The 13,635-nt window shown below is 58.9% G+C and overlaps 8 protein-coding genes across 8 annotated transcripts in view; 5 read left to right on the top strand and 3 right to left on the bottom strand.

Moving 5' to 3' along the window:
* K452DRAFT_103228 (uncharacterized protein) overlaps positions 1 to 362 on the bottom strand; it is a 1,279-nt gene extending 917 nt beyond the window's left edge. Inside the window, exon 1 of the mRNA XM_033534929.1 lies at positions 1 to 362. This exon is cut by the window's left edge and continues 917 nt beyond it. Coding sequence (XP_033401629.1) covers positions 1 to 242 — 242 coding nt within the window. The 5' untranslated portion in view covers positions 243 to 362.
* K452DRAFT_103229 (uncharacterized protein) lies at positions 363 to 1,075 on the bottom strand. Its single transcript, XM_033534930.1, has one exon. The coding sequence runs from the start codon at positions 963 to 965 to the stop codon at positions 483 to 485; it is 483 nt and encodes a 160-aa protein (XP_033401628.1). The 5' UTR covers positions 966 to 1,075; the 3' UTR covers positions 363 to 482.
* Positions 1,076 to 2,332: 1,257 nt separating this feature from the next.
* Positions 2,333 to 3,499, top strand: K452DRAFT_324024 (uncharacterized protein; the record flags this gene model as incomplete). The annotated part of the gene is made up of 1 exon (XM_033544678.1): positions 2,333 to 3,499. One exon carries the CDS (start codon positions 2,333 to 2,335, stop codon positions 3,497 to 3,499), a length of 1,167 nt encoding a protein of 388 aa, XP_033401627.1.
* Positions 3,500 to 3,706: 207 nt separating this feature from the next.
* K452DRAFT_103233 (uncharacterized protein) lies at positions 3,707 to 4,595 on the top strand. Its single transcript, XM_033534931.1, has one exon. The coding sequence runs from the start codon at positions 3,914 to 3,916 to the stop codon at positions 4,391 to 4,393; it is 480 nt and encodes a 159-aa protein (XP_033401626.1). The 5' UTR covers positions 3,707 to 3,913; the 3' UTR covers positions 4,394 to 4,595.
* A 451-nt stretch (positions 4,596 to 5,046) lies between these two features.
* On the top strand, positions 5,047 to 7,316 carry K452DRAFT_283210 (uncharacterized protein). Its single transcript, XM_033539736.1, has one exon. It carries the CDS (start codon positions 5,353 to 5,355, stop codon positions 7,168 to 7,170), a length of 1,818 nt encoding a protein of 605 aa, XP_033401625.1. The 5' UTR covers positions 5,047 to 5,352; the 3' UTR covers positions 7,171 to 7,316.
* Positions 7,317 to 7,591: 275 nt separating this feature from the next.
* Positions 7,592 to 9,211, top strand: K452DRAFT_283208 (uncharacterized protein; the record flags this gene model as incomplete). The annotated part of the gene is made up of 6 exons (XM_033539735.1): positions 7,592 to 7,725; positions 7,788 to 7,824; positions 7,877 to 7,973; positions 8,040 to 8,838; positions 8,899 to 9,061; positions 9,120 to 9,211. Exons 1-6 carry the CDS (start codon positions 7,629 to 7,631, stop codon positions 9,208 to 9,210), a joined length of 1,284 nt encoding a protein of 427 aa, XP_033401624.1. The 5' UTR covers positions 7,592 to 7,628.
* Positions 9,212 to 9,855: 644 nt separating this feature from the next.
* On the top strand, positions 9,856 to 10,743 carry K452DRAFT_304926 (uncharacterized protein; the record flags this gene model as incomplete). The annotated part of the gene is made up of 1 exon (XM_033542849.1): positions 9,856 to 10,743. The coding sequence occupies one exon, from the start codon at positions 9,856 to 9,858 to the stop codon at positions 10,741 to 10,743; it is 888 nt and encodes a 295-aa protein (XP_033401623.1).
* Positions 10,744 to 13,221: 2,478 nt separating this feature from the next.
* The window catches only part of K452DRAFT_219454 (uncharacterized protein), a gene marked incomplete at both ends in the record, with an annotated part of 4,293 nt that continues 3,879 nt past the window's right edge, over positions 13,222 to 13,635 (bottom strand). The window contains 3 exons of the mRNA XM_033536414.1: positions 13,222 to 13,314; positions 13,378 to 13,434; positions 13,544 to 13,625. Coding sequence (XP_033401622.1) covers positions 13,222 to 13,314; positions 13,378 to 13,434; positions 13,544 to 13,625 — 232 coding nt within the window. The remainder of the gene's footprint in view (positions 13,315 to 13,377; positions 13,435 to 13,543; positions 13,626 to 13,635) is intronic.

The raw sequence follows: 13,635 nt of genomic DNA, 5'->3' as shown, positions 1-13,635 counted from the left end.
CAAGCCGTCCCGGCAATGTGGCAAGCACAACTTCGGCTTGGCAAGCCAGCGCAGGTCCCGACGACGAGCTTTACCATAGGTACAAGCCTCGCTCGCTGGGGCAACGGAAAGGCCGCCGGCCCAGAGGGATGACGTGCAGCCCCAGAAACCACAGGACAGCGACATGGAGCAGCGCAGATGGAGAAGCAATTGGAGCGCGCCACGCCGCCGCCCGCCAGCGGAGCCGCGCCGAACGTGCCCATGGGCGGCCACGACTAATTGCGCGCCCCCTCCTCCCCCAGCCCCCAGCCCCAGGGCTCGACACTACTCTCGGGGCGCCGCCAGGCAGCAGCTACAACAACAGTACAAGCGGGATGGATCAGCGCGCTGCGCTCGTCATCATAGGTGGCTGGTCCGCCAGTGCGCGGCCAGAATCCGCAGCGGGTTTACTATACATTTGCATCCATTGGAAATCTAGCACGGTACAAAAAAAAAAATATCTACTACATACCTGGGTACAATACGACAGCCAACGGCGGCGGTCCACGGAACGTGTGCGTGCGTGCGCGCGCGGAATCCGTGGACCGCGCCCGCCCCCGCCCGTGCTGCTGTCGTTGCTGCTGCTGTTGCGTCTCGGAAGGCCGGTCCGGGGCGAGGGCGCCTGCGAACAACCTTGGGCCGGGTGAGGTGGAGACTCTGGGTCGCGCGGCGCGGCCCGCCCGCTCGCTCGCGAGTCGCAGCCGCTGCCGCGGCCGCGGGCGGACGCTCCTACGAATGTACTGCTGTTTGCTGCTGTTGTTGCTTGCAACTGCATTTGCTCCAAGCACCGTTATCGTAGGTGCCTGGATCGAACGGCCGGCTCCGCTGGCCGCGCGGCTGTACTTAGTCCCGTCGTGGTGACGACGTGCGACGAGGCAGCGCTGCACGTGCGCGCGCCGGTGCGACTCGAGGTGACTCGACAGGCCGGGGTGTCCATTCGGTGTCATGCAGGCTAGGCTAGAGTATACGATGAGGCTGCGCCATTGTGGCTTGCTCGGTTGGGATTAGGGCGAGGGGCGGTGCTGACGAGATTGGGGGAATGGGCATGGAAGAGAGTTGGAGATAGAGGAGGGTCCGCGGGGCTTGGTGCAGGTGTTGGTGCTGATGCTGACGTTTGCCATTGCTTGCTTGCTTGCTTGCTAATGCTGCTTTCCCTCTCAATGCCGAATGGCGCGGAAGAGGATGGAACTAGAAAAGGAAAAAAACGACGGCGGCAGCAGCGGGTATCTCGAGGTACAGTTCTGTGTAGCGGCTCATGGTGGAATGGGACAAGCAGATGATCAGACAGGGGTGGCGGGGATGGTTTCGCGGGGCGGTGGTTGATGATCGTCGAGGCATGAGGATATGGGTGTGTGGGTAGTTAGAGTGTTAGATTCTCAGATCCATTGCGCACCATTTCGGGCGATTGGAGGGTATCACGCATGTCGACCATGTGTTCACCGGCGCAGCGATAGATAAAAGGGAGGGCAGCACTTGGTCCAGCGTGACCGGTTGGGGAAGTGGGGCAGGGATGGCAAGCTGGGAGCATGATCAGCCGTCGAGATACGGGCGCCTTGAGGTCGACCGCGGGCGATCAGGGATGGCTTCACATGCGAATTGATGATGATGCAATGGCCAGATCATCCGCTGAGGAGAATGGCCTGTTGCCTTCTCATTCATCAATTCCGTGACTCACTCGCACGCACCCAATCAGCGCGCGCAGTTGCCACCGGTCGGCAAGTCGCTAGCGCTTTCTGCTCTCCCCTCTCACACACTTCTCTGCTCTTTCGCAACCTTCTCGGTGCCTGATGCTGCTGCTCGCTCCAGAATCCCACTAACGCTCATGCTCTGCTGACTTTGCCCAACGAACAGCAAACCCTCTCTTATTTGTCTTGTCGCGGCGCCCAAGGGCGTCCGCTCTTTGTTCCCATTGTCATCCTGCCTGCTGACCTCCAGTCACTTGCCCCTGCCCACCCCCAGAGAGCCACACAGCCCAAGCTCTCGCGCTTTGGTCATAAGTCATAAGCTCGCCTTTTATCCCATCCCGTTGGTCCTTTCAAGTCCGTTCCACTGTTAAAAGCACCCAAACTCTTCCTCCACCCCCCAACCAGACCCTCTCTCTTCCGACTGGCCAGCCCGACTCGCCGTAATTGGCTGCACAGCGCGTGTCACATCTGTCGCGTCTATTCATAAAGCAAGCCTTCGTTCGCCCGCCTTGCTCGCCACATCAGCAGACAGCACAGCACGCGCATTCCAGCACCTTCTGCCGCGCAGCAGCCTTGGAGACGACTGCTCGACGCTCGAAATCCCGACATCCTCTCCACCCACCAAGACAATGGCTTCGCATACCACAAAGACCGACTCCCGCTTCTCTCTGTCCACCCTTCTCTCGCCTCCGGAACCCTCCAAGCCCGACAGCTTCTCCGACGACTCTCCAATGGCTGCGCAGTCAGCCCACTTTGGCGCCCGGCCCGCCTCAATGTTCGACTCCTCCAGCATGAAGCACTTCACCAGCGTCCACGCTCCAGGCAGCAACATGCGCAGCAAGGGTCTCCCGCCCTCGCCACCCGTCTCACCCTTTGACAATCTGCACAAGGAGAGCTCGGTGGAGGACACAAGCAGGGACCCGCCGCTGTTCCCCGACACGGCCAGCGACAAGGACGGCGCCGCCCTGCCTCTGTTCCCCGGCGGCAGTGCGGCGGCCGACTCCACCCACGATCTCGCCATCAAGCACCACATGGCCCACCCGGGCTGGAGAAAGGCCATGGTCCGCCCGACTCAGGACGAGTACGAGCTGGCCCTGCAATGCCAATCTATCGCCTTCCACTCCGTCTGCGAGGACCAGTTCAAAAAGGATCCCCACGCCTACATGAGGAACGAGCGGGCCTACCTCGACGAGGTTTACAGGCCGAAGAAGAATGCCGGACGAGCCCCCCTCAGGACGCTGGCTCCTGCCCCTGCGGGAGTTCGGAAGCAGAAGATGGTCGGTGCGAGATCACCTCGCGGGCCACGCGCTACGAAGCGAACCCCCAAGGCCATTGTCCTTGACTCATTCGAGCCTAAGCCTGCGACCCCCAAGGCGCCGAGGGTGATGGCGCCAAAGGAGGACATTGACTTTGATCTGCTGCCGGACTATTCCCCGCCCCTATCCTCGCTGCCGGAAGATGGCAGAAAGGGGCTGAAAGCAGATTGGAAGGGCACGCCCGTCGACCTGTCCAGTGACCCCCACAGGCACCTGCTCCACCCCTCCGAGGTGAACGTAGCCTCCATTCTGCGCCTCAATTGTGCGACCTACCTCTCCAACAAGCGACGCATCTTTGCGGCCCGCGTCAAGGCTCTCATCAAGGGCGAGGACTTCAACAAGACCAAGGCGCAACAGGCCTGCAAAATTGACGTTAACAAGGCCAGCAAGCTGTGGGCCGCCTACGACAGGGTCGGCTGGTTCAAGCCTTCGTTATTTACGGAGTATCTCGACAACTTTGTCGACATCCCACCGAATTGAGGCCGAGTATGTCTTACGGTGTGTCTCGCATCGCCGTAAGCGTCGTCTTGTGACGCATTGGGGGTGCCATTGGAGCCTGTTCCTTTGTCCTGCCATCTGCTGCTCTCGACATGTGCATTTCCGATCCCCGCAACATCTTCCACCCCCGCCGCTGTCACATGTCACCGGGCGGATCTCACATACTCGCATCATCATCATCATCATCATCGGGAACTGGCGTTGGGAGGCTCTCTCTCTCTCTGTGTCTGTGTGTCATCGCAGGAGCAGGCTCCAGCCGGACGCCGGGCTGCCAAGGACCGGGCAAGCAGGGGATATCGTCGCATATCAAACCGGCCAGCCCGCCCGCGGATCATCTTTCTCGGGTTTCATCATCATCGACATCAACATCATCATCATCATTATCATCATCAACTCATGACATGCATTACGATCACGGCGTTTAACCTTCGGGCCGATCCACTAGCCCTCCCAGGGGGGAGGGCAGGGTCAGACCTCAACCGAGCAAGGCTGGGTCAGGGCGGCATGTGCCCATTTTCCTTTTTCGTCTATTTCTTTCTGTCCGGTCTCGTTTTTTGGTTTTGGAGTCTCGCTGGCTTTGTCCCAGCTTGCCTCGGTCGGTCTGGTCGGCCTGGTCTGGCTTCTTCTTTCTCTCTCGGCGCTACGTATTCGGTTACCATCACCCCTCTGATACCCCCGTCACATCTTGGTACCCCAGCATTTTTCACAGTCCCGCGTCGTCGTCGTGGTCATCGTCGTCGGGCGGCGGCGGCCGCGGCGGCGGTTTGCTTGTTGTTAGTTTTTTGTTCTTGTGTGTGCGTGCGTGGGCTAGCTATGGATGGCGTTCTTTTTGGTCGGGCAGGTCGGGGCGGGAGATTGCGTGTTTTGGTTAGTTAGGTCGGGTTGGGTAGGTTGGGTTGGGTTGGGTTGGGTTTGGGCGGTTCGGGTTGGGCTGGTTTGGGTGGTAGACGTACCGTACCGTACCGTACCGTACCGTACCGGTAGCTTTAAGCAGGCGGACTACCTACGTTCGCCGTAAGGCTTCGGGCAATGAATTTTAGACATTGAGACACTTCACCACGCTTCTTTCGGGACTGTTGGTTTGATTCGTTTTTTGTTTGTTTGTTTGTTTGCTTGTTTGTTTGTTTATTTGTTTGTTTTGCCGCTGGCTGGTGAGGTTCTGTTCGAGTGCGTGGATGGCTTGCATGCTTGCGCTTTGCTTGCCTTGTTCGGTGGATGAGCGGCTGGGCTTTGAGTGGGTGTGAGTGTGTGCTACGCTACTACCTACTTGCGGAGGCGTGTCCGGTGCCGGAGATGTGGGCTGGCTGGGCTAGCTGGCTTGTCTGGCTGGATGGTCTGGTGTCTGGTGTCTGGTGTCTGGAAGACTGTCTAATGTCTGGCCTATCTATCTGTCTGGTCTGGAAGACTGTCTAGTCTCTGTCTAACTTTCCAACACTGTTTGTCAGTGCCGCTGATGCCGTCAGCGGGGATTTAAGCCACTCAGTACCATCCCATCCACCCATGAGGTAGGTAGTTGGTAGCTAGAGGGTCGACACTTGATTTGACTTGACTTGGCAACGTTGGCAAGCTGCTTTTATCTTTCTTCTTCTGTTGCTGGGGACTTCGCTCTACGCTACTGCTACTGCGCTGCAGTGTACTTGCCGGGAGAGACGGAAGACAGGAGACAGAAAAACGGAAAGGCAGAAAGACAGAACGGCAGGAAAACGAACAAACAGACACGCAACACACAACACTCACCTCTCTCTCTCGCCTTTCCTCCTTCACCACACGAACCACACGAACCACACAACAAAACGAACAACATCAACATCAACATCATCATCAAAAAAACCAAAATGCAACACCAACACCAACCCCCCACCACCACCAGCACCTCTCCCACCTCTCCCACCGCCCCAACAACAACACCATCCTACACCCTCCCTCCCAACCGCATCCTCACAACCACAGAACGCACGACGCACCCCTCGCCGCTGCCGCGCTGCCGCGCCACTACGCCGCCGACGCCGGCGCCGAAAGCGAGGTTTTTGCCGCTTGCGTTGGGGCTGGGTCTGGGAGTTGGTGAGGGGAGGGGGAAGAGGGAGAAGGTTGGTGAGGGGGTTGAGGGTGATGGTGGTGGTGCTGAGGCTGCGGTTGGTAAGCCGGAGAATACGGAGGAGACGGAGGCGGAGTTAGGCCGTATGTCCGATGGGGTCGGGGTTAGGGCTGGGGTTGGTAATACGGTGGTGGTGGGGACGGAGGAGACGAAGGAGACGGAGATTGAGATGGAAAAGGAAGAGGTGGAGGGGGTGGGCGTTGACGGTATCTCCGGTGTGGGTGCGTGTGATGCTGCTGCTGCTGGGGATGCTGAGGAGGTGGTGGAGGAGGTGGAAGTGGAGTTAGAAGAGGAGGGGGAGGGATTCGGCAACGGCAATGGCGACGATGGCGGGGTTAGCGGAGACAACGGCAACCACACCGACACCGACAACGGAAACGCCGACGTTGACGTTGGCGCCAAAGGCAGAAGCGGAAACGGAAGCGGGAGCGGAAGCGGAGAAGAGGCGGAAGAAGCGAAAGAAGCGAAAGAAGAAGCACACGAAAGCGGCGAAGAAGAAGAAGAAGAAAAGAAAAAAAGACGGCAAGACGAAGCGCAAAGAAATGAAAGAAAAGCCACTAGACTCGCCGGCCAACAGCGCTTCTCGACTTTCGACAAGGCGCTCCGCTCCGCCTTCATGCCGCCCCAGGCCCAGCGGCGCAGCGTCGAGTACGCGGCGGTGTTTGGGCTGCGGAGGGGGAGCTTGGCCGCTGCGATGCCTGTGCCTGCTTTTGCGTCTACGTCTGCGTCTGGGCCGGTAGGGGCGGAGGCGGAAGTGGAGGTGGAGATGGAGATGGAGATGGAGATGGAGATGGAAATGGAAATGGAAATGGAGATGGGGATGAATGAGCAGGCTATGGTGGTAAGGGAGAAGGAGAGGGATGCCCCGCCAGCAGCAGCAGCACCACCGCCGCCTCCATCGTCGCTCTCTCGTCGTCGCGCCACGCTCGCGGGGGCGGAGTTGGCGTTCTTGGAGGCGCAGCGCAGGCGCTCGTCTGCTTCTTCTGCTGCGTCGTCAGCGGAGGTAGGGCTGGGTGCTGCGATGGCTAGGGCGTGCGCTGCCGGTACTGCTACTAGCGGTGGGGCTGGCGCTGTGGTGCCTGTAGGGGAAGAAGAAGAAGAGGAGGAGGAGGAGGAGGAGGAGGAGGAGGAGGGAGAAGGCGAGAGCCCGGCCGAGGAAGCGGTGGTGGTGCCTCTGGTGTTGACGTATCAACAGGCGCCTATTCCACAGCCTTTTCTCCAGCCTCTCCCACAGCCTCTCCCACGACAACAACAACAACAACAACAACAACAACAGCCACCGCCACCGCAGTCGCTTCCACAGCAACAGCAACAGCAACAGCGGCAGCCAGCCCCTCCCCCCGCCGCCGCAGCCATGATGATAGCAGCGCGCGAACGACGCGCCTCCGCTTCGGCGCGGGCGCGTTCGGGTACCGGGGGCCCGATTTGCGAGGGCTGTGGCCGCGCGGTGCAGCAGCAGGAGGGGGGCAGTCGGGGGCGGTGCTGTCGGCGCGGCTTGATGAAGCGGGGGGAGATGGGGGCCGAGGTGCTGTTTGCTAAGGATTGGTGGATGGGGTAGGGGCGGGTGGGGAGTGGGAGATTGATGGGTGTGGGTATGGGTATTGTTGTGTTTGGTAGAGTGAATATTGCGTGTACGTGTGTAGTGTAGTGTATTGTGTAGACTGTTTTTTATGGGCTGTGGTGTTATGTATACTCTGTCTATATGGAACGCGTGTCGTGGGGACGCGTGAAGATGAAACGAGAGGCGTGAGAACAGAGCGGGTGGAGGAGGCGAAGCACTTTTCAGCCCGACAGCTGTGTCTGTGTCTGTTCAGGTGTAACTAGTTCGCAGCACGACGAGCTGACGTTGAGGCCGTCGGATCGCGGCCAGGGCGTCTTCCAAAAATAGGCTAGTGGAGCGCCTACCTGCCCTACACTCCATCACGTCTCCATACTCTACATACAACTCCATCGCATCTCTCCCCCCCACCGGTCCGCACGTCGCATCTGCAGCCCCCGGTGCTGCCGCGTCCCAACATGTCGCAAACCGAAGGCCCTCCGCACGCCGATTCGATTAGCAGCCAGGACCCTCACGCCGAGGATAGCAAGAAGACAAAGAGCAGGAGGCCGGCGAGTGCGCATTGCCCTGGCTCCACCCGATGACGCCCGCAAGCTAACCACGCGCCTTGTCGCCAGATACCGCTTTCCGCCAACAGCGCCTCAAGGCATGGCAGTACGTTGAACCCGCCCGCTGCCGCCGCGACCGCCCATGCTGACCGTCGCAGGCCCATTCTCACCCCCAAGACGGTGCTTCCGCTCTTCTTCGTCATTGGCGTCATATTCGCGCCCATCGGCGGCCTGTTGATCTGGGCGAGCGCGCAGGTCCGTTTCCCCCGCGCCCGACGTAACTAGCTGTCGCGCCTAAGCCTTGCTGACACACGCCCGCAGGTCGAGGAGATCTCCATTGACTATTCTGATTGCGCCGGAAAGGCCCCCAGCAGCTCCTTTGGCAGCGGCAACAAGACCTACCCGCCCTTGACCAGCGACTTTGAACAGGTCCCCAACAGCAGGGTGTCGAGCTACTTCAAGACCAACAACGGCACCGGCACGCCCCCGACCTGGGCGCACAGTGTCAACACCTTCAACTACTCCGAAAAGGTCCGCATCCCGACGACCGTCTGCTCCATCCAATTCGACATCCCCAACGACATTGGCCCGCCCGTCCTCTTCTACTACCGCCTCACCAACTTCTACCAGAACCACCGTCGTTATGTCAAGTCCGAGGATCCGGACCAGCTTAAAGGAACGTTCCGGAGCAACTCGTCCATTGCAAACAGCGATTGTGACCCGCTCAAGGTGAACGGCGACACCGGAAAGGCGTACTATCCCTGCGGTCTTATTGCCAATTCTCTGTTCAACGACACCTTTATGCCTCCCACGTTCCTGAACCCCGGGAAAGGCGACAGCCCCGTGTACAACATGACCGAGAAGGGCATTGCCTGGGAAAGCGATAAGGAATTGTACAAGAAGACGGCGTACAACCGGTTCCAGGTCGAGCCGCCACCGAACTGGCGCAAGCGCTACCCCGACGGCTACACCGAGGATCGCCCCCTGCCTGACTTGCATAACGACGAGCGATTCCAGGTCTGGATGCGGACCGCCGGCCTGCCTACGTTCAGCAAGTTGGCTATGAGAAACGATAATGAGACAATGCGGGCTGGACGCTACCAGATGGACATCTACGACAGTAAGTGGCGGGCCTGGAGCCCCTTTTGAGTGGCGCTGCAGCCCCGCTGACCGGCGCTAGACTTCGATGTCACCGCCTACGATGGTACAAAGTCAATTCTTATCTCCACGCGCACAGTTATGGGTGGCAAAAACCCATTCCTTGGCATTGCTTACGTGGTGGTCGGTGGCATCTGCATATTACTGGGGACGCTCTTCACGGCCACGCACCTCATCAAGCCTAGGTATGTCTTCTCGGAGAGGCGGACAAAGGGCCGGCCGATTGACTAACTGTGCCTGCAGAAAACTCGGTGACCACACGTATCTCACCTGGAATAACGAGCAGCCCAGCACGGCAACTGCTACCGGCAGGAGCCTGAGACCAGGGGAATAGGCTTGATGATGCCCATGAAGAATTTTTTTTTTTTTTTTTTTTTTTCAATTGATTCTTTCATTGCTTGCGCGGTACCGGCGTTGAAGGTCTCGGGGTAGTGTAGGGCTCGCTGACGAAGTCGAGTCTTTTTTCTTCTTCTAGAAGTCTCAAATTTCCGCGATTATGACACGGATTCCCTTCTCGAACGTCCCGATGCTGCTCGTGCTGGGGATCTGGGCGTGAGCTCGTTCTCTGGAAGTCTCAGGTAGGAGGACTAGAATCCGGACGAGCGGTGGTTGATTTAAGGCCCCGCTTTGTTGGCGGAAAGCCCCCGGAAACAAACCGTTTGCATCGAAAATGGAAAGGCTCCAGAGTGCGCCACGGCCACGTTCTAGAGAGTCCTCCAGCACGCTTGTCCAGCTGGCCCATCTGGCAAGGGATCCAGAACACGTCGCAGGCTGATATAAATACCTAGGCATTGCGACCTCTCCAGGCGGCCATCATCAGCATCTAGCGCAGAGATCCTCTCCCCCCTCGAGACGGCGAGCAGCACACTCTCATCAATAGACTTGGAACACTCTGTCCTCTACATTCACATCGACTAATCTGAAACACATTCTTCTCGACGACACACGAGCCATAGGTCCAGCAAGCGTTAGACCGAAAATGTACAAGTTCCTGATCCTCCTTGCCTCACTGGGCAGCCTAGCCATGGCGGAGCCAATCCAGCACTTTGACTGCGGCACGACGCAGGGGCACGCCAAGGCGGACCTCATGGAAGCGATCAAGAGCCTCCACGCCAACAGCAACCACAACAACACGGGCGGGTCGGCGGCGGCGCGGGCGGGGCTGGTGGCACGGCAGAACAGCCCGATTGTCATCGACGCATACTTCCACGTCGTAGCGACGACGGCCAAGGCGGGGCAATACACCGACTACAAAGCGATGGGCGAGAAGCAGGCGGCGGTGCTCAACAAGGCGTACAACCCGCAGGGCATCTCGTTCACGCTCAAGGAGACGACGCTGACGACGAACGACGCGTGGGCGGTGGGCGAGGGCGGCGACATGGACGCCATGAAGGCGGCGCTGCGCAAGGGCGACTACAGCACGCTGAACATCTACTTCCAGAGCGACCTGGCGGGCAACATTCTGGGTGTGTGCACGATGCCCAGCACGGTGGCGCCGGGGGTGCAGCCAGCGCAGTACAGCTCGGATGGGTGCAGCGTCCAGGCCGGCACCATGCCCGGCGGCGTCACGGCCGGCTATAACCAGGGCATGACGGCCGTGCATGAAACGGGCCATTGGCTCGGCTTGTTCCATACCTTTGAGGGCAAGAGCTGCTCGGGCGACGGCGACCTCATTGCTGACACGAGGGTCGAGGCGAGCAGCACGAATGGCTGCCCGGTTGGCAAGAACTCGTGCCCGGATGTCGCCGGCGTGGATCCCATCCATAACTACATGGATTATAGCATCGATGAGTGCTATGAGGCTTTTACGCCCGGCCAGCAGGTCAGGATGCATGAGCTTTGGGCCCAGTTTAGGGCGGGGAAGTAAGGGGGGAGGGGCTTGCTGTTGCTTCTTGCTGTTGTTGCTGTATATGCTTTCTCTGGTTTCTCGCGTTGGGCTTTTGGCTTTTGGTTTTTGATCGATAGATGTTGTTTTGCTGGGAGGCTATTGCGTTGTCGATTCAGTGGCTTTTTTTTTTTTTTTTTTTTTTTTTTTTTTTTTTTTTTTTTTTTCTTACTTCTTCTTCTCTTCTTGCAGCTTTGCGTCTTCGTTCTGTATGGCTTGGTCAGTTGCGCGCCGTTCAGTTCCGTTCTGCTCAGTTCCGTTCCGTTCAGTTTGCTCAACTCAGTTCAGTTCTTCCTCTGCTTCTGCTCCTTCTTCCCCTTCTTCAGCATACCTAGCTTAAGTATCTTCGTCGTCCTGTTCATACACCCACATTCACTCTCCAGGCCACTGTAGCCGTGGCCGCTCGCAACACAATACATAGAAATGACATTCTTGGCCTCTCCACACTCACACACTCTCAAACAGTGTCATTTATTTTATCTCGTTTCGTCACGCACCATCGTCTCGTCTCAGTCAATGCTTCATTTACCTACTACAACGTCATCCCTGCCTGCAATTTTACCTCGCTTGCTTGCTTGCTTGCTTGCTAGCAACTCGCTTGCTTGCAGGTAGTTCACTTGCTAGCTTGCAATTGGCTTGATTTGATTGCTCGCTTTCCTGGCAACCAGCGATCAGCAATTTACGATCGCCCACACCCCTCCGTTCCAGCGCAGAGCCTCCGTTCCCGTGAGCCTCGCCGCGCCCTTACTGCCGCGTAGCGTCATGGGCGCCGCTGCGCCGGGCGCGGGCAGCGCTGGGCCGGCGGCCCTTGCGTGAGGTTGTGCCGCTTATTCCGCGGCTGCTTAGGTGCTTAGGCGCTTAGGTAAGTGGGCTGGTTCCTTGGAAGGCGGGTGGGTGCGTGGTTGTCCAGTGGCGGAGCAGGTCATTGGTGCCTCCGGCTCCGCCACTGCACTACCTTACTGCCACTCGCTGTCAATGCCATGCATGGCATAGCATGACACAGCACGCATACGTCCACAAGGCTGCGCTGTGCCTCTGCGTGGCACAATGCAGCGGCGCACGCGCGGCTTGCTTCCGCGCAGGATGGTCAGGCGGTGGCGATGGCGCTGGCGCTGGCGCATACAGCCCAGGGTCCGGTGCCTGCCTGCCTGGCTATTTTCTCACGCATCTCACGCATCAATCGATCAGTTGTGACAAGGCCGGGTGAAAGAAGCCTGAGTGCTATCGCAATGGGTGGTGGTGGCGGCGTCGCGGTCGCGTGCTTGGCTGTGTTGATTGACTGCCTTTGCTGGCTGCGTTGCCTTGGTTCGGTTTGGGTGTGGTGGTGTGAGATGCCGTTTTGGGGTTATTGTCTAGGCTTTGTCTTCTTTGTCGCGTGCGGTTTCTTTCGTCCTTTCTTGCTTTGATGCCTGGTGGCGAGGCGAGGCGGACACGTTTTGCGGCTCTTTGGGGGGGGGGGGGGGGGGGGGGGGGGGGGGGGGGGGGGGGGGGGGGGGGGGGGGGGGGGGGGGGGGGGGGGGGGGGGGGGGGGGGGGGGGGGGGGGGGTTGCGTGAGAGTGGTGTGATGGGGTGGTTTGGGGTTTGCGTTGTGGTGGTGGCGGCGTCGGGGGTGGTCTTGGTTGGTCTGGGTTGGGGGTTTTCGTTTCTTGGTGTGTGGTGGGGGGTTTTTTTTTTCCCTTTCCTTCTTATTCAGTTTTCTCGTCTTCTCTTTCTTTTCCCTTCTGATTGGGTGGGTTGTGGTATGACTTGGTGCACAGGCGGTAATGGTGGCTAGCGGATGGATGGATGAGAGAGCGCTGCTCCACTGGGGGACAAAGAACCGCTTCCCTGCTAACTGGGCATGTTGGTGGTGAACAGTTAAGTCAGCCAGTGACTATCGACCCCAGGCAAGGCCGACCATACAGCCAACATCCTGGCAAGCAAGCAGACTGGCAAGCAAGTAGGTAGGCACCACCCCACAGCACCTCCATCCCCTCCTCACCTCTCACCATCCACACTCTTACACCCACCCTAACCCAAAGCCACTACCCTCGCTCCGCTCGTCCGAGACGTCTATCATTATGATATATACCTCCACAAGTCTTTGTCCTTTACTCGTTCTTTGAGCGCCGAAGCGTCTAGACTTGCCCGCGCTTCCGGAAGGGTCTAGACCGCTCTCGGGCGGCTGGATTGGGGGCTGTGTTTGGGGTTGGTTAGGGGTGCTTAGGTGTGTTTGGTGCTGAAAGATAGAGTGTGAGAGGGAGAGGGGGGGCGAGAACACGGCTATCAGTATACCTAGCAACAGTAGCATCAGCAACACAGCAACACAGCACCATCATAATCACAGCAAAAAAGACACGAAAAGACGACAAGACGACAAGGCCAAGAGAAGCGACACCCTCACCCTCAGCCCTCGCACCATTCCCACAACCACAACCACCCTCCTACCTACTCTACCCTAAGTAGGTATCTATCATCTATCTACCCCCTCAGCCGCAGCACCGCAACCCGCTGCCCCGCGCGCACCATCTCCCCCGGCCGCACCAGCACCCGCTCAACCAGGGCTGTGTTTTTCTCGCCACCACTACCGCCACCGCCGCTGTCGCCGCTCCCGCTGCTGCTGCTGCTGCTGCTGACGCGGTTCTCGGGCACGCGGACCGCGATCTCGAGTTTCATGGCTTCGAGGACGGCGATCTGTGGTTTGCGTGAGTGAGTGCGTGAGTGAATGGGGCATCAGTGTTTTGAGAGAGGGCCGGGGGACGGGGTAAGTGAAACCGAAGAAAGCGGGAGAAGGAACACGTACGACCTGGTCCGCCATCACCACATCCCCCACCCCCACCTCGACCTTCCAGACATTCGCGTCCATGGGCGCGTCGACCTCCACCCTCCCCTCCC

This window comes from Aplosporella prunicola (assembly GCF_010093885.1).
Source record: "Aplosporella prunicola CBS 121167 unplaced genomic scaffold K452scaffold_3, whole genome shotgun sequence".
NCBI lineage: Eukaryota > Fungi > Ascomycota > Dothideomycetes > Botryosphaeriales > Aplosporellaceae > Aplosporella > Aplosporella prunicola.
The sequence above is the reverse complement of the archived record's forward strand: the minus strand, read 5'-3'. Positions and strand labels throughout refer to the sequence as shown.